At 27.6% G+C, this 27,191-nt stretch overlaps 6 protein-coding genes across 6 annotated transcripts; 3 read left to right on the forward strand and 3 right to left on the reverse strand.

Annotated features, from left to right (window-relative positions):
• LOC128963048 (partner of Y14 and mago-like) lies at positions 1-1,274 on the forward strand. The gene is made up of 2 exons (XM_054309502.1): positions 1-508; positions 566-1,274. The coding sequence occupies exons 1-2, from the start codon at positions 302-304 to the stop codon at positions 992-994; spliced, it is 636 nt and encodes a 211-aa protein (XP_054165477.1). The 5' UTR covers positions 1-301; the 3' UTR covers positions 995-1,274.
• Positions 1,275-1,388: 114 nt separating this feature from the next.
• LOC128963072 (protein asteroid homolog 1-like) lies at positions 1,389-3,675 on the reverse strand. The gene is made up of 2 exons (XM_054309537.1): positions 3,574-3,675; positions 1,389-3,495 (listed from the first exon to the last, which is right to left on the reverse strand). Exon 2 carries the CDS (start codon positions 3,476-3,478, stop codon positions 1,394-1,396), a length of 2,085 nt encoding a protein of 694 aa, XP_054165512.1. The 5' UTR covers positions 3,479-3,495; positions 3,574-3,675; the 3' UTR covers positions 1,389-1,393.
• A 6-nt stretch (positions 3,676-3,681) lies between these two features.
• Positions 3,682-4,749, forward strand: LOC128963073 (uncharacterized protein C7orf50 homolog). The gene has a single exon (XM_054309538.1). The coding sequence runs from the start codon at positions 3,837-3,839 to the stop codon at positions 4,512-4,514; it is 678 nt and encodes a 225-aa protein (XP_054165513.1). The 5' UTR covers positions 3,682-3,836; the 3' UTR covers positions 4,515-4,749.
• Positions 4,750-7,103: 2,354 nt separating this feature from the next.
• Positions 7,104-10,524, reverse strand: LOC128963525 (FAD-dependent oxidoreductase domain-containing protein 1-like). The gene is made up of 5 exons (XM_054310040.1): positions 10,462-10,524; positions 9,559-9,816; positions 8,848-9,494; positions 8,610-8,745; positions 7,104-7,673 (listed from the first exon to the last, which is right to left on the reverse strand). The coding sequence occupies exons 1-5, from the start codon at positions 10,522-10,524 to the stop codon at positions 7,314-7,316; spliced, it is 1,464 nt and encodes a 487-aa protein (XP_054166015.1). The 3' UTR covers positions 7,104-7,313.
• Positions 10,525-13,572: 3,048 nt separating this feature from the next.
• On the reverse strand, positions 13,573-22,584 carry LOC128963806 (probable serine/threonine-protein kinase DDB_G0282963). The gene is made up of 8 exons (XM_054310337.1): positions 21,894-22,584; positions 21,241-21,417; positions 18,867-20,675; positions 18,364-18,800; positions 14,923-17,378; positions 14,207-14,847; positions 14,013-14,149; positions 13,573-13,943 (listed from the first exon to the last, which is right to left on the reverse strand). The coding sequence occupies exons 1-8, from the start codon at positions 22,228-22,230 to the stop codon at positions 13,638-13,640; spliced, it is 6,300 nt and encodes a 2,099-aa protein (XP_054166312.1). The 5' UTR covers positions 22,231-22,584; the 3' UTR covers positions 13,573-13,637.
• Positions 22,585-24,831: 2,247 nt separating this feature from the next.
• On the forward strand, positions 24,832-26,902 carry LOC128963526 (protein Abitram-like). Its single transcript, XM_054310041.1, has 5 exons — positions 24,832-24,922; positions 26,183-26,321; positions 26,390-26,519; positions 26,582-26,728; positions 26,786-26,902. The coding sequence occupies exons 1-5, from the start codon at positions 24,832-24,834 to the stop codon at positions 26,900-26,902; spliced, it is 624 nt and encodes a 207-aa protein (XP_054166016.1).
• Positions 26,903-27,191: the final 289 nt, after the last annotated feature.

Here is a 27,191-nt window from a genome sequence, read left to right on the forward strand (position 1 = left end):
AAAGCAATGAAATGAATGAATCAATAGATTTGTAATAAACAGTGAAAAAGCAGTTTTTGAACGACAACTGACTGTCTCTTACTCTTTGATTACCATTTGGTCCACAATTGCCATCATTTTTGATGCATTTATCTTGAAATCACTGATTATAGCACACATTGTGTATCGTTTCATAAATTGATCACCAAATTGGTTACAGACAACTACTTGTCGATCACCGGCAGGTTTATCGGGTGTAAGAAGTGTTTGGTCTGTGTCTGCCATCGTTTTTTGATTAACTTCTTGGGTCTTGTGTTTATCAATGGCTCAATATATCACTGACGACAGCGGCAAATATATAGCGTCTTCTCAAAGACCAGACGGCACGTGGAGAAAGCAAAGGAGGGTTAAAGATGGATATGTGCCTCAAGAAGAAGTACCACTTTATATGTCAAAAGGCAAGCAATGGCAACAAGAAAGAGAAAGGGAACCAATTCCTGGACTTACAAAACACGTGATTACTAATCGGGTAATACATTTAAGTCTTCATTTGTATTGCTTTTTCATAACATGTGTTGACTTATAGGATAACAAAGTTCGAGCCGAAGGATTGTTGGTAAGCCCTCCGGTGACACATAAGTTGGCCACAGGATTGACTGTTGATGGAGAGTGGACTACAGTTTCTAACAGTAAAAAGAAGAAATCTAAGGCCAAACTTGAATCAGAAGCTCAAGAATTAACCAAAACAATGAATTCTGTATCAATTGATGACAGAAATAATGAGAAGAGTGGACCAAACCATAACAATAGCCACAATGTTGTACGCAATGAGTTTGGACAACCATTGACCACCGATCCCGCCAAACGGTTACGTAATTTAAAGAAAAAATTAAAAGAAATCGAGGCTTTAAAAAGTAAACAAAAGGACTCATTAGAGAGGGAACAGTTGGATAAGATATCGAGAGAAGAAGAAATTGTTCAACAAATCAATGAATTGCAACAATTAATCGATTGATTTGATTATTGCTTTTTCAATTGAAACAAAACAAATCACTACAGAATGAGTCGCTTTTCTACACATTTTTATTACTATTAATATAAATAATTGTTTGTGTTTTGCATGTTATCTATCAAAAGATCATTTGTTTTTTAATTTAATGTTTAAACTACAGTACAGTACTAGTGATAACAAGAAATATTACGGTACGGGACCTGTAATTGCAGGATAACAGTAAATAATAATACTGTTTATTAATAAATACCATCTCATATTATACATACATTTATGTATACAGTAGTCATTATATTAGTACTGGTATAAAAATATACTGTATTATAATTTATAATAGAAATATTTTTAAATATATTATACAAAAAAAATAACGAGAAAATATCATAAATGAGAAAAAAGGGTTTAATTTTGTTGAATATTTAAAGCAGAAAATCTATTATTTAAACCTTTGTTGACTTTCTTTTTTGAATTCCTAGTCTTGAGTTTTTGACTTTGAAGATGTGTCTTCCTATTGGTGACATCAAGACATCGAATAAATTTGTTATCCATAACATCATCACATATAGTACTCAACAATTTAGTAAATAAAGTGGTAACCAATGATTGGCGACCAAATAATTGCATTAAGTAAAGCACTGGGTCTTTACGTGACGACAATTCAACGGTCAGATTATAAATGAATGGACCGTTTAAACAAAAATATGGTTTTCCTATTTCAATAGGTTTACCGAATAAATTATTAATAGATTTGATATCTTTTAGACATAACTGGAATTCATTGAAAAAGTGTACAATTCGTGGCTGAAATAGTTTGGCCCCGTTATGGTGTGGTTTGCTATTGAATTGTCGTATACCACCAAATAATTGGGTTTTATCTAAAGTGATAAATCTAATCTTATTATATGAACCAATGTGTCCACAAAATATAATAGCTGTTAACAATGAGTAAATAAATTCAATCCATATTTGATGATAACTTTTGCTAATCCAGTACTTAATGACAGTTAACATAAATACGGCTCCATTGATGTCATTACTAGTCATGTTATCGCCGGCATTCAAATGACATACAAATAACTCTTTAAAAACTTTCAATGATTTGGTATCAATTGATATAATATCTAAAAACAATTCTCTTCTTTCATCAAATGATAAACTTCTCAAATCAGTCAGTTTTGGCAAATCATTTAATTTTCGAGTCTTTAATTTTGGTTCCGTTTTAATGATAGACATTTGAGAACCGATTCTTTCGTAAACATTTATGGATTGATTGTCGTTGTCATCTAATCTTAACAATGAATACAAATATTGTCTTAATTCGTCAACACATTTATAAGACGCCTGAAGTGCAAAGTCTTCAACACAAGGCGTACGGATATCACATTTGAGTTTAATTACTGTCATAAACATTGAATCCAATTGTGATTTATGAAACTCATTGCTAAACCATAGAGGAAGTGTTAGATCATCTTTGGGTAAAAATGATGACATGTCTGAAAAATCAATGTTTTTCAAATCATTAGTTATAACACCGTTTGCATAGTTTTCAAGTGATATCTGAAGCAAATCCATAGCTTTATTTCTTGAACTTTTTTTTAAGAAATTAATAAGAAAAGTGACGGAATCGTCAACTGTTTTCTCTCTTAACCAACTCAAGAGTTTAACCATTCTTTGATGACGTTTTCCGACGTGTAATGATTTTCTCTTATTTCGAGACAATGTCTCCACATTAGGTATAATACTGAATATGTTGTCGAAGACATTACAATCGACCCAATCGTTGCCCATAAGTGTACTAAATAATGGAAGACATTCTCGTTTAAGTCCTGGAAAGTAATCAATCAAATTATCAATTAAATAGATATCACAATCCAAGTAGTTATAAGTCTTTGTATTATCGATTATATTATAACCAATTCTCTCCAATTTATAAGAACTAAGCAGACAATCGACTGAAATAACACCAAACTTTAGATCAAATACAAAGAAGTCGCTGTCATTTGATAGGACCGGACATTTCAATTGGTTTGCAATACAAGCGATCAAAGAGTCGGCTTCATATAAGGCTTGAATGAGATGGACGTCTAAATCAGTCATCACTGTATGCATGACTTGACGACAAAGTATTGGTAATATTCGGTCACCGATAAGATTGCCCTTTGAAATACACTTAGCGGTGTCTAAACGACATTTGAATCGTTTTACAACTGTCTTCATCTTTTGCTGTGAGGGATCAATACCGCCGTCAAAAACAACAACTGCTTGGATCCGACAGCGTTGTAATGACTTAAAGAATTGGTGACAACAGTCCGCGAAACGGCCGTAATCTCCGCCATAGATGTAGTCTTTTGAATCAACACTACAACTGGTATACAAAGCATTGAAGAGATTACTGCCATCGATGACAAGCCATGTGTCGTGTAATTCATATCCTGATAACAAATCTTTGTTATTCTCAATGAAACTCTTGAGTCCTCTGATTCCCATCACATCCCAGTTCAACACTATTGAGTATTTCATTTAATTATCAAATCATTTCAATTAAAACAATTAATAAAAATACTTTTCGTATATTTGGTTACCTTTTGATTGACTTGTATTTAGTTTACAATAATTACTAATAAATTGTAAAAATCTTTTAAACTTTAATAAACTGATAATAATTTAAGTTTAGTAATGGTTTTAATAAATATATTTAAAATTTATTTACAGTTTATTTGACATCAGTTTCTAATGAGAGGCGCTTTAAATGGCATTTCATTCAAACAGTGTATGCATTGAAAGCACGTGTTGTTTGGCGTAAACATTGAATGACAACAACTGTTTGATCGCAATATTGAAATCAATGGGTAAACGAAAGCACAAGACATCCGATACGATCATAGAGACCATCGAAGACAAAGTATTGAATAAATATCACAAATACAAGAAAGATAACCATTTGGATGTTAAAGACAACGAACAGACCAATGATGAACACAAGTTAGATGAGACACAAACTCACGATAATATCACTCAAACAGACATCAATAGTGCTGAAGATATATTCAAGAAATGCAAGAAAATCAAAGATGAAGCAACTAAAGAGGCCATCAAATTGAGGAAAAAGGCAAAGAAGTTGGCGAAACAACAGCCAACAAGTGATAGTTGTGTCGATCAAAACAACAGTTCCGAAGACAATAGCAAAACTGGTAAATGTCTTACTTCTGTCCAATATTTGAAAGATTGGAAGTATAGACCAGACTTTTGGAAGTTTAAGAAAAATTTACAGATTTGGCTCTTAAAGAATTGGAAGTATAACCAAAAATTAAGTGACAAAGACTTTGATTTGTTTTTAGAGTATATATTTTCAGCTAATAGTCATTCATTAGCTAAGAAACGGCTTGAAGAAGAGGCTAAGGCTATCGTCGACAAAGAGAGTGTCACTGAAGAAACAGTCGATAAGGAAAAGGTGGTCAGTAGTGACACAACTGTAGATGAAATCATTGTCGATAGGGCTCGTCGTGTACTTCAGTGTCTATAAGTTGTAAATTAAGATATTATGGACACAATTGAAGAACAAGACATTTGGAGATTTGATTGTTGCTCTCGATTTGATTTTGGAGATCCAGTGGTCAATTGGTTTGTCATTGTTTTTCTTGTTATTTGTTTAGTAATTGTTAAGTATTTTGAGAAAAGGAGTTACCATAAGTCAAATTATGATAAACTTTAATTTATCGATACATTATTTATTTGACCAAAATATACACTTTTTTAAATTATACCAATTTTTATATGTATTTCATAATAAAAAATAATTATAATTATAATAACATTGTTTGTTATGTGAAATACAATACATTAAACTGTATATTATAGTAATTTTTTATCTTTTACTTATGTAACTTAGTTTAGTGTAAGTAAAAAATGAAATCTTCATATCTTAAATTGACTCTTAGTATAAAGTTTTGATTACAATTTAATTATCATATAATTTATTGAGACAATCAATTTATATTCTGATAAATATGTTAATAAATTTAAATAATAATGTATTTTTAATAATAAATACTTTACTAATACATAATTACATGTTATTGTTTGAATATTTTTATTTTATTTATAAACAAATTATCAAATAATTGTTTAAATGACATTGATTTAACAATTACCGGTAATCTATTATTTTCTAAAACATCATAATTTATAATTCATTTAATTTGAGTTTGTATTTAAATAATAGTAAATACTAATAGAAAATAATTAATGATTTCAGTTTAAAATTCAATATAAAATATAATTAATCAGTTTATTGAATTAATTTTAAAAAGTGATTTTGTAGCTAATGTTTTGGATAAATGATTTTGGACTAAATGAGTTTTGTAATTAAAAAAAAATATTTTTCAAATAAATACTTAATTGAATGCCATTATTACAAATACTTTAGTGTTAAAAGTGTGAATTGTTTAAAAACATTCATAAATACATTATTATATATAAAAATAAATATTAAATAATTTATATCAGTTTTATTTTACAAATACTTATCATAAAAATTTTAATATAAAATGAGTATAAGATTAATAGTTTTTAATTTATTAATTGAAATATTGATAACATTGTTCACTAACACGTCTGAGGAGTGCTTATGTAATACAAGACTTAATGGCGAGTATTGTGGGTCTGAATTGAATCGCAGAAACGGTAATAACGATTGCGAAACAAATATTTATTATTGCGGACGAAGTAATCGAAACAAAACGGCAATACTTTTGGCCAAATGTGTCCATCAATTGCAATGCAATCAAAACACATTTCGCCGCTCATCTCGAGTCAGAAGACGTATGATATTTAAGTTAAAATAATTTAAAAATATTGAATAAATTTTACCTTAACTTAATAGGTAATCAATGTATGCGTCAATTTAAATGTCAATGTCCTCAACAAATAGGTAGGGGTCCACATTGTGGTAGTAAACTAATCGGCGACGACTGTCCATCAAATATATTGTTTACTTGTCGCTATGTTAGCGATAATGTCAGTGCAAGGGATGCCTGTCCTGAGGGCTGTCTCGACGACAAATGTATTCATTCAATTGATGGAGATATTGAAGATATTGACAATAATCGGATGGAAAGTAATAGAGAATCGAGTGATGAGTCCGATACTGAACCTTAAATAAAAAAAAAATTATTACAATATTATTTAATTTAGAATTATTCTTGAAATAAAAATAAAATATATATTTCAAAAATGATTATTCATTAGTATAGGAAATATTACTCATAATTTAGAATAATTTTAAAAATATTATAATAAAATTTTTACTATTAATATAACTTAAATTAAAAAATTATATTTAAAAGTTTTGAAATTGAATTTATTATTTTGATACATTTATTTACATACATACAGGTATTTGTTTATTTGTTTTTATTATATCATTTTATTTTTTATAAATTTAATTATTACTATAACAAAATAATTGTATACTAATAAATTTAAAAAATTTGTATTTAGACTTTACATTTTTAAAAACATATAATTATTTGATTTAACATAATTTATTTTTAATATAGAATGATATAAACTGTGATAAAAAATATTAGAAATATTTATAAATAAATGTTTGGTATTTACTTCATATAATATTAATAATAACATTATATTTATATAAATATTTTTTAAAAGCAAACGACGGGATCCCGTTTTATGGTTTGTCTTTGAGAAACATTTCGGGTTTAAACACTTCTGGATTGTCCCATAAGTTTCGACGGTTAAAGAAATGGCCCAATATTTGTAACAGAAATTATTTTATAATTAAAAACAATACATAAATTTTAATCAAATTATAGAGTGAGTATAAATGCAAACAAATACCTAAATTTAATATTGAATAAAATTTTGCCTCAATTTATATCTTACGGCAATGTTTTTGGATTTAAATAACAATAATTTCAACAATTTCAATAACAATTTCAATAACAATTTCAATAACAATTTCAATTTTAAAATTTAGTCGCTCTTAAAATTTTTTTTAACATTTAATAATTTTATTTTATTTCAAAAAATAATATAAAATCTTACAAATTGTAAATAAAATGTGTTGAAATATTGTATTTATATTACCGTATCTATCATTACTTTATAGACATTCAAAAAACTTCAATATTGGGACTAATTTGACAACTCATTAACCAATGATTTGAAATGGGGGTAGAAATTCACATTTTAACATAGTTTTTACATTTAATTCCTGGACCTAATTTATATGCGCTTACGTACGGCTAATATATTTTATTTATTACAGTATAATATTATAGGGTATGAAATATATGTTAAATTAGCAAATATTTGTCTCTTTAATGGGTGTATTATTAATAATTCTAGTCCACCCAAATTTTGTTAAATCAATTGTTTTATATTTATTATTTTCAATTAACTCTGTTATAGCTCTGCCAACTGCGGGTGCCATTTGTAGGCCGTGTCCACTAAAGCCGGCGCACCAATAGATGTTTGAATAGTAGGGATCCCTTCCGATGACAGCATTTTGATCTAATGTATTGAACTCATAAAATCCGGACCAACTGTTTGTTACTTTTAGTGATTCAAATGCTTTAACTCTTTGAGCTAAAAACGTCCAAATATTAGACTCAAAGAATGAATGATCGACACAAAGATTATCAACATCTGGTTCGTCATTCTTTTAAGAAATACTTTTATAATATACAGTATATATATATATATATATATCAGGGTTAAGAAAAGTTTTTAATTTTAGGGGGGGGGGGGTAGGCTGGAGTGAAATTTACAAAATTCTCGAAAAATCTTGGGGGGGGGGGGGGGGGGGTCTAGGATAGGTTATAGACTTTTATTGCATTTTTAAACAGCAATTTTTTCAAAAATCCAAAATCAAGAAGGTGTCAAGAGAAAATTCCCTAAAAATTCCTTAAATTTCCGAATATTCCCATGTAAATTATTATTAAAAATTATTAATAAAACTTTATATTAAAAGTATTTGTTTTACTAACTTTATTTATCTTAAATTTCCTTTTAAATTGTAATATGATTACTTTTTTGACAAATAGATCATTTTAATTTTTTAGTTGAATATTTTAATTAAAATAATGTTATTTTTAGATGAGTTTTAACGTGATTTTAAATATTTTACTTATTTTTAAATTAATAATTAGATTTATAAATTTTAAAAACAATAACATTTACTAAAATAGTATCAATTAAAAATAAAATTTTTATAAACTTCAAAAAAATTTCGGCTACTTGTGCGCCGAAATTTTAGGTGGGTCATTTCTCCATGTTTTTAAGCGACAATTTTTCCAATTTGGTCAAAAAGTCTGGGGGGGGGTAAATCGCAAAATCTCGATCTTATGGGGGTGTTTTGGCTTTACCCCCTACCCCTTACTTAACCCTGATAAATATATATATATATATACTTAATCAAGTTTTTTGGGTCTGGAGGGATATTGTGGGGTCAACTGATAAAAATCTCGAAAAATCAGGGACTGACAAGAGATTGTGAGTCAGATTTTTATACTGCAATTTTTTCCTTTCGGCCAAACCCCCCCCACCCCTAGCGCTTAACCCTGATAGCTATATATATATATACTGTATATTATACCTCGTGTGGTGATCGGCCACATATATAGTTTCCTCCATTTCCTTCGGGTCTAAAATAAGTCATAGATGTGTCAAATAGAAGAGGACTGTCAGGTTTGGGACCAGTCTTGCAATTGATTACATAAACAAATCGCTTTCTAAAATATAATTTGATTATTAAACTTACGATATATTGTTTATATGAATGTTTTAGACAATTGAAAAATATAAGTTTACTGTATATTGATGTATATACATACCTGGGTTCAATAGGTAACTGTACGGCACGTATTCCACTATTATGTGATCCAAATCCTAAATATTTAGCAATTTGTGCGGAGAAAGCACCGCAACAAACAATTGCTGAACCAAATGACAATTGTTTAACATTTCCGTCCGATTGTCTGACAATTAATTGATTACAAGTCTGCACTCGACTACCATTACTATCAATTTGATCGCTATTACTAATATTAGCACCGATTACATCCAGATTCAAATAGTTTACACCAAGTGATTGAGCTTTATATTTAAAAGCCATAAGTAGAGACCAGGGATCAAACCATCCCTCATTGTGTTTACCGAAAGAGGCCAAAGCAACGCCGTCGGTACTAATCCACGGAAATTTGTTTTTTAATTGCTTTATAGACAACAGCTCTATATCTGCTCCCAAATCTCGTTGCAGTTTATGATTTTGTATGAGTTGTTGGGCACCGGAATCAGTGGCCAATAATAGATAACCGTTAAGTTTTAAGTTGATATCTGGTAAGTCTTTATTGGGAACCGTAAGGTATTTATGAATATTCTGCAAAAATTCAGAACTAAATAGTGATAATTGGATGTTCTCTGACAATGAAAACTGTTGACGAATACCACCGGCAGATAAAGTGGTTGAGCAGTACTTATACTTTCATAAACAATGTATTTATTAATAAAATAAAATTTTATTTTATTAGACAATTCTCTCTTACTGTTGGATCTCTTTCTATGACATTACAAGTTATTTGATTACCAAACGTGTGTTTCAGCCAATACGCAACTGAAGAACCTATAATACCGCCTCCGATGACAACAATATCAGTGAAATCATTGACCAAATCTGAAGAATTGGATTTATGGTATGTCTTAGCATTGATTTGATTACAATGTTTTAACACTAAGTTTTCTTTAAATGTTTTATTTATTGAATTTCCAAAATGATATCTTCTATATAATTGTAGATCAGATGTCTTAATAAGTGAAATCAATTTATATTTTGTTAAATTGATATATGATTTAAATAACATTTTAACATTAATTAGACACAGTTTATAACTTTTTTACTTTATTTGAAAAATAAAAAAAAATTATATTAAAAATAATTATTTATTAGATACAGTATATGGCGTCCTTCATATTAAATGATAATACTTTCTATAGTAATCCAAATTATTAGATAAAAATACTATTTATTAATTAAAACGATAATCATTTTATAATTTACCGTATAGACCCGCATATAGCCCCCTGGCCATCAGGGGCTATGTGAAAATATGGGGCAATAAGTGAGATATAACCCCCTACCAAATGTTGATTTTAATGAATTATCAAATACCCCCACTATTAAAATAATTGAAGTTTTTTGAATGTCTGTAATTACCCCTTAAAAATTGTAATCTATTGACCGGTCTATTTAATGCCAAATAATGGGTAATTTTCAATTTAATCACCGATCGGAAGCTGATTGTGTTAATTATTATTTTTATCATTACTGTATTATCATATAATTAATTTTAACTATTTTAAAATTAACAAATTGCTATTAACTGGCCTTTAATGGTTTCTGATTGCAATAACCGATATTACATATAACCCTATCCCCAATCACTCCTTACCCCCACGACTAAACATATAGCCCCAGTAGGGGGTATTTGTGAGATATAGCCCCATACCGTCATTTTTTAATTTAAAAAATTTGTCAGGGGGCTATATGCGGGTTTATGCGGTAAATAAAAAAATAACATTTATGAAAATCAATAAAGTATAAAACAAATTTATAATTAAAAATCACATTTTAATTAATTTTATTTATTAACAATTAAATGAAATATTATACATTTAATAATATGTTTATGTATTTTAAATGCAATTAAATAAAGAAAAATATTATGAAAAATGACATGAAATTAATTCAAAAATTAATATTTTATATATTAAACAAAAACATTTCAATTATTAACTGACAATTAATTACAATTAATAATAATAATAATAACTTCAATAAATGTATCAAATATTACAATCCTTTCTTTCAAAAAACATTTTAGTAAAAAACAAAACTCAACTCATATTTATAAACAATATTACATATATTCAACTTATTTAATATTATTATAATCACTTAATGTATTAATTCAATTCAACATTTTTCTATACCATTATATCAATTGTTATAACTCATCATATAATAAACATTTCAATATTAATCAATTAATTACATAAACTCACTCAATATCTTACAATTGCTTCTCAAATATTTAAACAATTATTGTAATTTGTTTTACAAAATAATGATAATTTGTAGAAATCAAATCATACTTTATATATCAATAATACATTAAAAATCTTAAAAATAGACTACATATGATTTTATCAAAAACTAAACAAAACAAAAATTAATACCTTTTAATAATATATTATTTATTAATAAGCCATTAAAGCAAATGAATTTATCAATTGATAGACATATGTTTTCAAACATTTTTCAAAATTTTAAACTTTACAAACATTACTCTCAAATATATATTCTTTTAGACAATTTTATACATTTACAAAAATATTGATTCTTAGTTTAATACATTTTTATATTTCATAATTAATATATTTTTATATTTATTTAATACAAAACTACATTTAAATGCCTTATATATATTTAATATTTATATAATACTAATAATATCAGAGAATAAAATTATAAACATATATATATTTACTTTTATTTATAACGATATAAATCAAATTTATAGTAAATTAAAATTATATAATAATCGTTTCCTTTTAATAAGTTCTATGCATAACTTCAAGCAAATAATTTCATATCAAATACCAATATAACAAAAACTTAATTAACATATTAGGTATACTTTTTTAATGCAATATATTAAATAACTTTGATTTACCAAAATTTAAATATCAATCGCACAAAATTTCTCAATGTCTATTATCATTTAGTCAAATAAATATAGTACCGGTAAATAAAATAATTTTTTCATAATTTTTACAATATTTAAATACAATATCATTATATTAAACTTTATAATCTATAGTTATATTAAAATATTTATTTCACTAATATAATGTTTTTACTATACTAGTGCTCCTAACATAACAATATATAGTCAATATATTTCAACACATTTGATTTTTTGTTGTTGTAAATACTGTACTTTTATAGGTAAATATATAATAGTCTATAAATTTGATATAAGTTAATATTAATTAAAAATTTTTGCAAAAATATATAAACTTTTTCATTATTTAAAACCAATGTTTCATAACTTTTATTCTCTGATTCTTTAAGTGATATTCTATAATATAATTGATATATAATTGAATGATAATTATATATAAATATAGTTAAGATGTAAATAAATAATAAAATTTTAAAATGCATTGCTTAGTCATTATACAGTATATGAAATCAACATAAATTATTACAATGTAATGCCAAATGATATACTGTATATAATAATAGTTATACTGTATATAAGATTTATGTATTCAAACTCATGTGCGCTTCTATTATATGAAAATATATATAAAAATTCAATCGGATTTTGATTACAGTATTATAATTGAGAAATCAATTTAATTCTCATCACTTTTTTCTTTAACAGTTTGGTACATATATTTTTAGGGACAGCATCTGATTGGGCATAACTGTAATCATTGTGCCATAAATAGACATCAATAATATTTAGTTAAAACATACTTATCATTACAATAATTATGTATTTAATATTTTTAGTGTATATATCAGTTAGCAATTGATATAAATTATAAGTTTTGTCGATAATGTTTATGACATAACAAATATCTTCTGACTATAGGTTTGATGTCTGTATTATTGGTCTGTAGTTAATAAGATACTGATTGTAATGGGAAATATGTGTCAATAGTTGTATAGGTCATCCATTAATGATCCGGGTATTGCATAATTGCATAGGGAAAGTGATGACTAAACACACACATGTTTATTGATTTCCTTTAATAATTAATTGCATTAATTGCATATCATTTATCATTTATTTGGGAATTTTGTTAGTTTGTTAAATCTTTGTTCAAAATGATTTGCAATTGTTTTCATAAAATACTTTAAATACGATATTAAGATGTTATGTTACATTATGTTATATTAAATTTAAATTGATGCAACAAAAATTTTGATTTAATAAATTTCTAATCAAAAAATATTTTTTATATTTGTATAGACAATGGGTGCACTTTTAAATGATTTAAAAAAGACTAGTGATTAAAAAAATATAATAACTAATTAATATATATATAACCTATAATGTATATATATATTATTAAGTATATAATCATTTTTTTTTAAATTTAATAATTAAAAGAACTAAATAAAATAAATTCTAAGTATTATTGCCGTTAAAAATGTAAAATTGCAATAAAATATTATAAGCATAGAAAACTAGTGAACTTTTAAAACTAAATGAATGTAATTGTGAATTAAATTAATTAAATTTTGGTATTATTTTTAAATAATTATGAAATTCAATAACACATGTGACAAATATTATATCAATATATATAAATATATATATTTATTATGATATTTCATCACTTTTTTAATAGTTATATTGGCGTAAAATAATAAATCATGTTTAAGCTGCCAATGTTTTTGTAAAGTTTAGTGTTTTTATCTAAAATATTGTAGAAATGAATTAATGTTTTATTTATAATGTTTTGATGAATTAACAGATCTTTAAAATTACTTCACAAAATAGACGGTATATATATGTAATCATATCTTTAAAACTTAATTTCTAAATATTTACTCATTTTCGACGTTAGATTTTTGTAATTGAATTGAAGTTGTTTTTTGGATTTTTTCAGATTTGTAGTCATCTTTTGTTTCGTGTTTATCTTTGACAGGAACAGCGGTATCCATATCTATACGACCTGTTAATGCATCATAACTACCGGCCAAATAGTATATGTTTGGCGGATCATCCGATACCATAAGCGACGGATTCTCAAGACGTCTCTCTTGTAATTCAGTCCATGAAATCACTTGACATTTATGTGATATGGTTTGCACGTCATTGACATCGAAATGTGACGATTCAAACAATGCACCCTTTGATAAGTGATTATCAAAATAGTTATTATAATATTAATTAAATAAAATAATTAATTATAAACATACTCTGTTATCGATAAGAGGCACTGGATCTCCTTTAGTTTCTTCGGGGTGGTAAAACCATCGCACCTTCACTATCATAGTGCCACTACCTGTTTGCCACATTGAATCAATACGACCAATATATGGCAAATGTGGTCGACCTATAATAACGGATAAGTTATGAATTGATGATAAAAGTGTATGGAGTGATAGCATACCGGTGGACAAGAAGACGGCACAGTCATCAATACGTATGTGTTCTCTTCCCCTTTCAATTGATTTATAATATATTTTCCTATTTCTCGAACCTTTATTACCGGTGCGTTTGATGTATTTGCCAGACCAGTGCCATAATTGTCTATCGGGAAGAAAGGCTGCAATTTTGCTTTTCTCTGCAGACGAAGGCATACGTTCTCTCTTTTTAGGTTTTGTTATGATATCTGTGTTAACATTTGGTGTTTTATTTGTGGTGTCATTAGGATTAGTTCGCTTCCGAATTGGACTCAATAATGTGCACATCTTTTCACTTAAGTCTGTTCGCAATAGATTTAAAGCTCGTTCTTTGGCTGTCTTTTTGATAACACTTCTAAAGGCTATCTTAGGTCTGTATTCATCACTTTTGTTGATCTCATTGCCAGTGCTCTCAACCTTCTGTGCGTTTAACACATTGGCTTTTTGGTCATCTTTTATCTCTTTAATAGCACTGTTACCAAACTTATGAGTCATTTGTTTAGTACTTTTGCTACTAATGTGTTCATTATTTGTTTCACTATTGATATTATAGACATCATTGTTGTTATTATTGTTGAAAGCTTTCGTATCTTTTAATTTTTTATGTTTTTTACATTTTTTGTGATGGCTATTATATATTTAAAAAAATTATAATAAAAAATTTGTTAAATAGACTATAATTGAAAAATATAATAATACTGACCGACAGTGATGATGCTTATGGTTGTGATGGTGTCTGTGATGTCGATCATCTTTGTTATGTTTTTTCTTCTTTCTCTTTAATAACAAACTATTAAATACAGTATTTGTTGAGCTATTCTTAGATTTCATTTTTAAATTATCCTTTTTCTGTTTCATTTCATCATTGGATTTAATTTTTGTAAAAATGGATTTAACAACACTTTCATTATTTGATTTTTTATTGTCAATTGTTTCGTTAATGTATTTTGAATGTCGACTGTCTTTACCACAAGAGCTCATTCGTCTTTTTCGCTCTAAGTTTTTGAGTGGATCCGCATTAATCTTCATCTGTGGATAATCTTGAGGTAGAAGTCTTATATCTTCAATAGGTATGCGTCCATTATCTCCATCATCAAACTCGACAAACACTAATGTTGGATGCGGTGATGATGTGCGCACATAACCGGGATATAAATGTCTGTATTGGGTCGACCAAAACGCACATACTCTCTGTCCAACAGTTAAATCATCAATTGATGGCTTCACTTCACGAATGGCTTCATTAAGCATATCTTCTTGAGAATATATAATAGGTCTGTGCTGTCTTTCGCCGTGAAGTACTATACCATATATATCTGGTGGTTGTATGGGACAGATCTCACCAATAAATAATAGCCCATCGACTAACATAATCACATTAAGTTTTAAATCCAAATCACTTTCAGATAGTTTAAGGTTTAGCAGTGGAAGTGATGACTGACTGGAATCAGATGCTGAAGAGGCTGAGGAAGACGTAGATGACTCAATGGAACAGTTGGATATCTGTTTGACAAACGACTTTGGTTTGGGAGTCTCTATAGTTTTTAATGACTCTTCTGTTATCTTGGAATCATTTGTTGTGGATGTCATCACTTGAGACACTTTTTCATCGTTTTCAGTAACAACTATGTCATCATTACCGTTAAGTTCGTTATTCGACTCTTGCAAATGTTTGGCAATTACTTCATCAATGGTCTCGTCTAACAATTTCATTCTCTTTTCGTCATACAATTCAAATGATGGATCACTAATGAGTTTCTTCTTTCTATTTTCATCTTTAAATTCAATATTTAGTGAATCTTTATGGTTGTCAGCAATAAGTTTCGATGCTTTAGGTGAAGGTTTGTCCTCTAATTCGCTGTCAATTTGGTCTTTTTGAGTAACTTTTCTTATAATACTTTCTATACTTTCATCGATTTGTTTGTTGTGATCCGTTTTAATTTTCTTCTTGAGTTGCGTTTCTTTACTCAAAAACTTCTTTCTTTTTTTATCTTTTTTATTACCATTAATGGCCATTAAAGAGGTGCTACTAATAGAGGTATTAAATGTCGACAAAATTTGTGGAATTTTCTTCTTTTTCTTCTTGATTTTTTGTTGATCATTAAATTTACATTTTTTAAAATCATTTATATTATTATTATTAGTTTTTTGTTTATTGTTATCACAGTTAAGGTGCTTATCATTATTTTTTGTTTTATGGATACTATTGTCGATAAATTTATTTTGATTACCATTTAAGTGGTCAGTTTTGGTGCCGACAAACACATAATGCGGTTTCTCATTGGCTTTGATAGAATCGACGCCATTTGATACAACATTCCTCTCGTTGTTACTAACTTTATAGGCATTGATATTATTTATAGGAGAAGTACTCTTTAAATTGATATTATCTTTAGGTTTGTTAAACTTTTGATTAGAGTTTAACACATTCTTATCTTTATTGTCATCTTCACAACCATTATTGACATCTTTAACTGTGGAAACTAAAGAATCTTTTTTGAATATATTTTCATTTTTTCTAAAACACGCAAAACTAGTGTCTCTTTTGTTGACAACATCTGTTTGTGAGCCCGATGTCTTCATAACCTTTTTAAGATCTGCCAATGAATTGTCACTTTCATTATATCTAATAGAATTTGATGTAAAACAAGACTCAGATCTTTGTCTTTTCTTTAATGGTTTTACTAAAATTTTTGTTGGATTATCATTATTACTATTGAGACCATTGCTAATAATACTGGAATCTACTGAATGTCTTCTCATAGCACCAGTATCTGTACTCAACATTTCCTCACGAGATCTTTGTTCAGCTAAAGTGCTTAAAAGTTGAAGACCATTGACTGGTAAGTCAGTGTTGGGTGTAGTTGTCTCTTGTCTGGCAGCAAACTCTTCAATGGAATCAACCAACAAATCTAATCCGTGGTGATCTATAAATTGCATAACAGGTGCAGACTTAACAGGAAGTTGTGGCGGTTCGTCAGTGGCCAACATTTCGTCGACTATTTGTAATTGAATTGAGTCACGACTCGACTCATCGTCCGATTCATTGGTATCGACTTGACTTTGATTTTGTTTTGTTTCATTAAATAAATTCAATTTAAATTGTTTGCCATCGTTGTCATCATCGTCTTCTGATGAATGAATACAATCCATGTCCACCTAAACAATATGTTTCAAATTTAATTCAATTTATTATTTCTAATTTCAATAAATTACTGTTTATATCATAAGATTATACATACGATTATATAAATTGTTATATTTTTATTTTTTGTAAATTAAAAAATTATAACTAATCATTGAATTCAAATTTGTAAATTTATAGTCTATGTTTTGATATAAAGATAATAAATATACTTTACAAATAGTATTGATTCCAAGTATTAGTAAATTACTAATTATATAAAAATGTGTTACTTTTAGCATAGTTTCATCATTATATAACCTAACTTTGTTTTTTATTGTATAATAATAAAATAAAATTACTCTACACATGAAATATATTTTTTTTCATTTATATGTTTATAACGATAGACTATAACGATATTTTAATGCTAGTCATGTTTTCTATTAGTATATAAAATAAATTGTATAAACTAACTAACATTAACTTATATTAATAGAATTGAAGTGTGAAAAATTTTTAAATTACATTATCTTTAAAATAATAAAATATCTAAATCTAAAAATTATCTAAAAGCAACTTTATATTATAATATCTGTATTTAAACGTCTTTTATTACCGTAAATATTTGCAATGCATTTCTAATCATGAATCATACATTAAGCACAAATAATATGATATAAATAATTGTAATATAAATATCTTCTATTTAATAAAAAAAATTCTAAACTTTACTTTTTTCTATACATCTCAAAAAAAAAACATTTTAATTAAAATCAAAAGTAAAACTAGTTTTATTTGAAAGTATTTGATATCAAGAATATTAATCAAAAGTCGAGTAAATGTTGATTTGTAATCTAAACGACACTTTCATATACATACTGTACTTAGAAATACAAATTGTTAAATAGCAACATAAAAATGCAAATATTTAAAGGAAAAAATTTCATAATTTGTATTAGCGGTACATGTATTGCATAAATGTGTAAAACTATAAATTAAATAATAATTATTACAGACCTGAGTGGCCGTTGTCTTAATGTTATCACATGAAAACTCTTCATCACTGATGGATGCCTGACATCCGCATTCAATATTCACTAAGTTATCACTCAATTCATTGCCATTCATCGTTGACTTCAATTTATGATTTGCTAAACTAGTGATCATATTGTTGTTAATGTTGGTCATCATTGTTGATACTGGAGCTGTAGCTGCAATTTGAACTAACGGTGCGCTCTGAGTGGTGTCCAATATCAACGTTGATGTCGGTGTCTGACTTAAACTGGCAAAAAACTGTTGTTGTGGTGTTGGTCCAACTGGTACTGTGATTATCGCTGGACTTGATTTTGAGTTATCTGCGCTCTTTATGTTCATTGGTGATATAATTGATGGCTTTGGTGTTGTTGTGGGTGTTGTTGGAAGAGAGGAAGAGTTTCGTATAAGATAGAGATGACCTGATATACAAACAAATAAAGCATTAAAAATAAAATGAGTTAAAAGCGACAAATCATAAGAAATACCTGTAATTGAATCCCTAGCCAACTGATAATCACTGGAGAAAGAAAAGGGACTATTAGTTTGAATGGGTGTACTATTAGTGTTATTTAAGGATGAATTAGCGGATGGTTTAATCCAGAGGGAAGTTCCGGTTGGAGGAGAGTCTGTTATAAGTATAGGGCTATTGGCCATCACTGGAAGTGATAACGTTGGAAGAATTGGTTTGAGTTGTTGTGACGCGTTGTTCACCGATTCTGTCGGTGATTTAGTCTTAGGTGATGTTCTTTGTTGTGCGATTGCAATTCCTACCGGTATTGTTGCTGAAGATTGTTTGCGAGATAGGCGCGGCTTTTTGGGCAACTGTTTGACAGCATTGTTGACATTGTTTTGATTATCAACACGAGCTGTCATATGATTACTGACTGTTGATCTCTTGCCGTTTACTAGTTTGCTATTTTGTTTAGTATTATTTGCACTCAAATTGTTGGAAACATTCAATGGTGTTATCTTATTAGCCAACTTTGTTGTACCACAAGGAATGACAGTTTGAGTCCTGGGGATTGCACTTATAGATGGTATTGCAGTTACGTTTGACTCTGTGGTCAATATTGTGGTCACCGTAGATGAAATTAATGATTGATTCTCAGATGTCGATAAGTGACTGTTCCCTGATTTTGTATTAGCAATATCTTTATAAGTGTCACCACTCGGATAACGATCTTTGGGTTTTGGCTTTACTATAGATATGGCTGTATTTGATTGATGAATCATTTGGTTGTCTTTATTATCATTTTGTTGATTACCATTGATGGCTACAAGTCTATGAGACTCTTTCCTATAGGATTGTAATTGCTTTAACTGAGACTCTCGTTTTGTATCTTTGGCTACTTTCTTATTGTCAGTCAATGTCTTATCATTGCTTGATATAACATCATTGATATCAATCGAGCCATCATTGATATCCTCTATGAGATTCTTTTGACTCAAAATTAGATGATTATCATCTGTGTTATCATCAGATGATTTGCGGTGTTTATGACTTAATTTATTTGTGGTTATGTTATGTTCACTGTTATTATGTTTAATAGTGAAATCACTTGTATTATCGTTAAAATTAGGCACTGATTTAACAGATATCAAAGGCAAACTCATATCACACGAAATCAACTCTGATTTAACCCTCGAGTCAACTAATTTATGGCTTTTCTTGTATTTGTCATTATTGTCATCATTCATGTCATCCCTGTGCTGTGATTTTCTTTCGTCAATCACATCAAGCAGTGTCTTATCATTTGTCCTATAGATATCATTTTGCTTATCCATTGAATCTCCATTTATTGCTTCTCTATCAATGATATTATCATTTAATCTGATCAATGGTTCCACTCGTGCTGAGTGTTTCTCTTTAATTTTCGTTGTGGTCGTTGCTGTCGTAATGGTTGTAGTCATTAGTTTCTTTGGATGTTTTGTATTGTGTTTTGAATTATTATTGCAATGATTATGTTCATTGTGTTTGACACTTGTTTTATAATAACTTTCATCACTTAAACCATTAAAATGTCTATCGCTGTCAAAATTGTTTTCAATATTATTTTTTGTAATATTATTTGAGTTTAATGTTTGACTTGTTTTCAGTGAATTATAGTTGACATTGTCTGTTGGTTCGCATTTAATAATCGATGGTGTGATTGATGGAGTTGTTGATGGTGTGGATGGGTTTGTCGTATTATCACTTAAATAGGTTGGCGGCCTATCGACACTCGATGATAATGAGGGCGATAGTAGTAATGGCATCGATGAGGGACTCATATAAGCTGAAGAAAGTCCGGGACCTAAAACAAGAGTTATTTACAACATATTCATCAGTTGCATAAAACATGTTTAAAGTAGACATTCATTATTGTTATTATTCAGGAAAAATAAAAATAAATAATTTAAATAGAAATGTGTGACACATATAGTGTATAAATTCACTTATTTTTACCGTTTGCTTAAAGCAAACATCGCTAGTAATGATATAAAAATAAAATAATAATTTATTCAAAACAAAACAAAAATAGTGTTTTCATGTGATATCCTACTGCTTGTTGTCTGATATTCATAAGCCTTATTATGTGTAATACATTATGTATTATAATAGCAAATTAAAACTTATTTTATGACATATACTGAATATATTGTGTATTTAAATATAAAAATGTCGTTTTGTGCTCAAAAAGAAAAGGTGTTTTTAGTTAAATATTAAAGATATTTATGCAAAATAGTATGATTTCTAAAATAAAAATAAGATTTTTATGTCTCCATTATAAGAGTATATTCAGTATATAAATAGGTTTGGACGCAGAGACAGACAATATAAAAGTAAAAGTAATATAATTTCAACAAAAAAATAATTACTTGTGGCATAGGGTGATGGCAACGATACTCTCGGGTAGAGTGAGGGCGAGTGTATGTCAGGGCTCGGACTCATTGGCGACAATGAATTTGGCGAAAACAGATTAAACAGGTGTGCATTGCTATTGTAACTGATGGGACCCGACGGACCAAATGTTATGCCATTCAACTGATGATAACCTATTCATACAAATACACAAACATTTATAAACAATTTCTATCAACTTTTACTATTTATTAAATATTTATTATTAAACTATTTTTATCCTCAGATATTTACAAAAATCATTCACACATTAAATATATTATGACAAATGATAACATAATCTCTCAAAACATTTTTTAAATCTCAATATTATGTCATTTTAACGAAAATATATAATTAATGAATATAATAAATTGCATATTTTTTTGACAGTAAATTTGCCTAATAATGTAATATTGTCAATTAAATATTCATTTAAAATAATTATAATATAATTTAAATAGACTAAAATTAATCATAATTTATAAAATATAAATCAACAATATTTTTAGAGTATATTATTTATAATATACTATAAATTATTTAAAAAATAAAACAATAATAATTTTTAACTATTACTGTAAAAATAATAAATCTATAAAATTATAAAATAATAATTAATAAAACATACTTTGTTGGGCTGTCAGTGACCAGAAAGAGCTGGGAGTTAGTGGTGATGTCGGTGTTAAAGCACTGTATGGATTGTAGTGAAACAGATCGGGAGGATATGAGAGACCACCGACCAAACTGTTAGCCAATGGCCCGGCAAATGGCAAACCCATGTGTGGGACTCCGGCAGGAGTAGAGTAACGAGACATATATGAAAATGGATTGATAGAGCCGTACGGTGTGAGTGGAGAGTAGGGGTAAGGAGTGGTGGGCGCGGGGGTTGCTATACGACATCGACTCTCGTTTGACGCACACGAGTCACCCGACAAACTGATCGGTGTTGCCGAAGACGAGTTCATCTTTACCGAAGATATTACCAAAAGTGTCAATAATTACTATACATTTGTCTCTCAATTTGTCGTTACTTTCTAAACTAGTTTTAGTTTTTATATTAATTTCTTTAAATCTTTTTTTTATATAAAACACTTGAAAATAATTAAGTTTTTTGCTTCACATCTTCACTGACTTTGACTTCAATTAATTGATTTATATATCAAATGAAATATAATTAGTGAATTCAATAGACAATTGACTCACAAATATCTGGTTAGCCATCGTTACAATCGTCAAAATAATTATCAATTAATGTAAAAATAATTTATATTTTTATAATTCAAAATGTGTTTAAATGAGTAATGACTTGTGTTTTTATGATAACTATTATTATAACAAAATATATATAATATATTAATATATGTCTATATTTTACAATAATTAGATTTTTATATCATTTCAATCAATCGGCGTTTTGTTTGACTTTCAAACTTCAATACAATCTTTAAAAAAACTTTTATAAACTCACAAAACGATTGCTTTTTACAATAACCAGTGATTTATCGCATTATTATTATTAAATAAATTATCCGATATTTTCTCAACACTTGATATATAAAAAGATATTTCAATTAATATTAAACTCTTGTTTTGGTTATTAAAACACTAATTAATAAATATATATATATTTCAATAAATTGTTAAAAATTAACACAAAAATAGATATATATTTGAATGGAAAGCACTGAATGACGACATTAAATATTATACAATAATAATAATAATATTAAGTAATGGCTTAACAATAATATCATATGATTTGATAATAATAACAATTAATATAATAATAATAATAAGTATTGTTTACATAATATTTACAAACAAATCAATGGTTTTATTAGTTTTAATTGAGTGTTGAATCCAATTGTTTGACTGACTGTCTGTCTGTATGTTTAATAGTCAATAGCATTGCATATCATATGGTATTACAACTGACTATTCAATTGGTTATCAAACGTATTGTCAATGATATGACAGTTAGTGTTTGATTGTATTGACACTCATTGACAACACTTTTCATTCCAATTGTCACTTAATTGTTGTTCGATATGTCATTCATTTGGCATTAATTTGTGACGCATTCGATAAACACAAACACTTTATAGACTCTATGTTTGAATGAGTCGATCACTGGAATGCATTGAATGTCTAGAGTATTATCAATGCATACATTCAGAGCACACAAGCAATCAATGTTTGTTTGGCAGACATTTTGCACCAAAACATTACAATAAAGTATAACATTATGTAATTACTCTGTAATCATATCCACAACATTTGGTCCCTTTCTATATCTTATATGTTATAATATAAACATATCAATTCTATATGTAAAAAGGGTTTGAAATAATGTAATCAACAGTTAACACATCGATGTCTGCGATCGTATGAATTGTGAAGTGAGAGTAAACAACACAAAGCAATGATTGGCTGTCGAGTTGTGACGCAATCAGTGCTTCAAAAATAAGTTGAATTTTATTTAGAGAAACAAGTTTTGCATCACTTTATCATTGAATATGTTATGACTTTTCAATTGTTTTGTGTTGTGTCTGGAGTTCAACCCTTTGACCACTTGTTATGACACGTCTGGAGAGTAACTCAAAGACATTCATACTTTGACTGCTTTGACATACAATCAGTATTTCTAAAGAGTTATAAACGAGTTTTCAAACAAAAAACTTTTAAACTTTTTATATAAACAGTGAAATGGCATTGAATTTATTGAATATATCAAACATCCCAACCCTTGCCATCCCTTTCCCTGCAATTCAATGGCCAATCAATTGAAATACTATTTTAAAGCATTAACTCTATAAATGCTTTAAAATATCCTAATTTTATCATAAATTATAATAAATTGATTTATTTTTATGAATTCATCAAAAACTAAATAATTGTATTAATGAGATAACAATATAATTGTAATACTGGTATATATTTTAAAATGTAATTATTTCGTTATTTTTATGATTTATCACAAATGCATTCAAAGTTAGTTATAATTATGATTAGAGAAGATTCCCTTCCCTTTCCTCGTTTTATGTTCCAAAAGTTCCCTCTGCTCTCTGGGAATTCCCAGGGAATCTATTTCCTTGTGTTTCCATCTATTGAATCCTAAACAATACATTTTATTATAATTTTTGAAAAACAAATATATTAAACTGTATTTTAAGTTGTATTGTTAAATAGTATCACCAAATTTATTGAATTGAAATTTATTTTTTAATATTTCAATATTTTTGCAAAATATTTCAGTTTTGGTACTATTTATTGTAATAATATAAAATATATTTTCCCTTTCTAACCATCAATGGAGGAAAAATAATTTTTCCCATATTTTCCTCGTAAATTGTAGGAATTATTTGGGAAACTTCTCACTGGGAAATCGATCGAACTCTAGTAATAATAAACTATTAAATGATTGTTTTCTAAATGTATTTTTAGCAAAAATATATATAAAATAATTTGAAAACATTAAACACTTAAATAATTTAAGTAAAAAACTTACTTTAAATTGAAAACACTTAATATGACAAAAAACTAGTGAATTGGTGTACGATATCGATATGGTTTCGGTGGCTAACAGCACACCATCATCAGCACTAATGCACTGTCTTATAGTCATTGAGACCAACAGTGCTGTAAACAATACGAGAGGTTCGGACGGGGAGTGACACCCGAGATGTGTGGAAATTGTTTATATAATTTGTATTTTTTAATATTGAAATTTTATAATTTAAACAATTATAACATAAATAAAATTAAATTAGCAAATAATAACTATACCCACAGAATTTGTTAACACAGAATTAAACACTTAATTATAAATAAGTTAATACAATAACACCAAACCCTTGCCGACCCCTCCCGTATCGCTTACAACACTAGTAATTGATAAACCAATGCATATGTTGTGACCACCGATGATGAGTGGTATCAGCAAAACATTGTCTATCGTTTACATTATTATTAATTTAGTGATTGAAAAGTATTTTTATCAAAAAGTAAGCAAAACTATGTACAGTATTTTGTTTTCAATTACTGAGAAACTATTTTTTATTATTATTGAATATATCGATTAAATTTTATATATCATATTTTTTTAGTCTCAATGAAAATAAATTTAAAATTTACATTAAAATAATAGTTATAAAGTTTGTATTTAATGAATATGTTAAATATTTGGTCATATCATAGCTAATTATTAATATAATTATGCTTTTTATAAATTATTAAAAAAATGTTTTAATAAATTATTATTAATTTTATTAAATGTAAAACTTATTACTCTTTTTTGGGATCTTCTAAACTACAATACATTTTAACACTATTCTGATACAAAGTTACTGAAAATTACAACAAATAAATCATTTATTATTATTTAGTTAATTTAAGTATAGTTTTATAATTAAGATTATGTTTAATACAATACATACATATATATACATATCTCCACAGAATTTAATCATTAGTTTTTCAATTATTATATAGTGCTGTCAATAATGTACAGCAATTGCACTGATGAAGGACTCAGACAATTACTGTCCGAAACAATATTGCAATAATTTGTCCGCAATTAAGACCGAAGACAATAATCGGCTAAATATATGTTACAAATTGTGAGTAATTGTAAGTTTTTATTGTTATTTTTGTAGCATTTTCTTATGGGGTAATATGCAAATAAATACGGTAGTTGTGATAACTTAGGGAATATTGAAAATAAATTATTATTATTAAAAGTATAACATTTTAGGGTTTATTCAAAAGGCAGACAACACTTGTTTATACAGTTGTATACAGTATTGAAGTCATGTATTGATTTCAAATGCAATGCTTTATTGAATAGTAATTTACTAAACAGTGATTTGAATGTTTTGATTGACTTTTAATAATAAATTAATAAACATTTATTTGAAGAAATGTTAGACTCCTTGTTAAGTGTCGACCGTATAGTCAGTCCATATGAATCGGTTTGTGAACGATATTTTCAACACAAGTATTACATTAATGAAGACAATGATGGCTGCGATCAGTTGGTCTTATTTCACTCAAACAGGTAGTCATATATGATATGTCTATCAATTGAAACAATTAATCACTTATTTGATTAACATTTTGTTGAAGAGTTTGTTTAATCACATTATCACCAAATCATTGTATCCTAAAACAAGACAAACGCATGAAAAATATAGACTTTAATATCAGTGATGCCGTCAATCGGTTGGACAACAAAGTGTCGGGAAAGTGGAAAAAGGTTTATCAAACATCAAAGTATTGTATTATCACTGATTGATTGATCCATTGATTGATTTATAGGGCGGTCAACGAGTGTCTCCCGAATCCATATTATGTCGCATTGAATGTGAAAACAACGAAACATTTGATATCAAGTGTTGTCTAAACGGAACTATTGTTGAGATTAATAACAATTTATTGAAAGACATGGATCTGATTAAACAAAAAGTAAGTGTTTTCAATGATTTTGATTAATGATATAATCGTATAATTTATTTCATTAAGACATTTAGCGATGGTTTCATTGCAATCATTCTTCCATTTCGTGGTAAACATCAATCAGAAAAAGATTCACTTCTTAGTCCACAACAATATAGAGAATTATTGGATAATAAGTTATAATTTATATTTTATTATTTTTTTACAAAATAATTAATTAATTAATAAAAGTATATTTTCACATATATTTATTATTTAATCTATTTTCAATTCATATAAAGTTATATTGTTTTGTAAATACAAAAATTTGTTAAAAACATACAAAAATGTATTTTAGCTGTCAGTTTAAACAATAGTAATACAAATATATAGTCAAACATTTATTTGGTGTAAATAAGTACTGAATTAACACAGATTTTTGTTAAAAATGCTAAATATATAAAAAAATTCATATAAAAACACTAAAAATTGG

The sequence above is a fragment of the Oppia nitens genome, unplaced genomic scaffold, assembly GCF_028296485.1.
Source record: "Oppia nitens isolate AA-2021 unplaced genomic scaffold, nextdenovo-longstitch-racon4-pilon3 scaffold7_pilon_pilon_pilon, whole genome shotgun sequence".
Classification (NCBI taxonomy): Eukaryota; Metazoa; Arthropoda; class Arachnida; order Sarcoptiformes; family Oppiidae; genus Oppia; species Oppia nitens.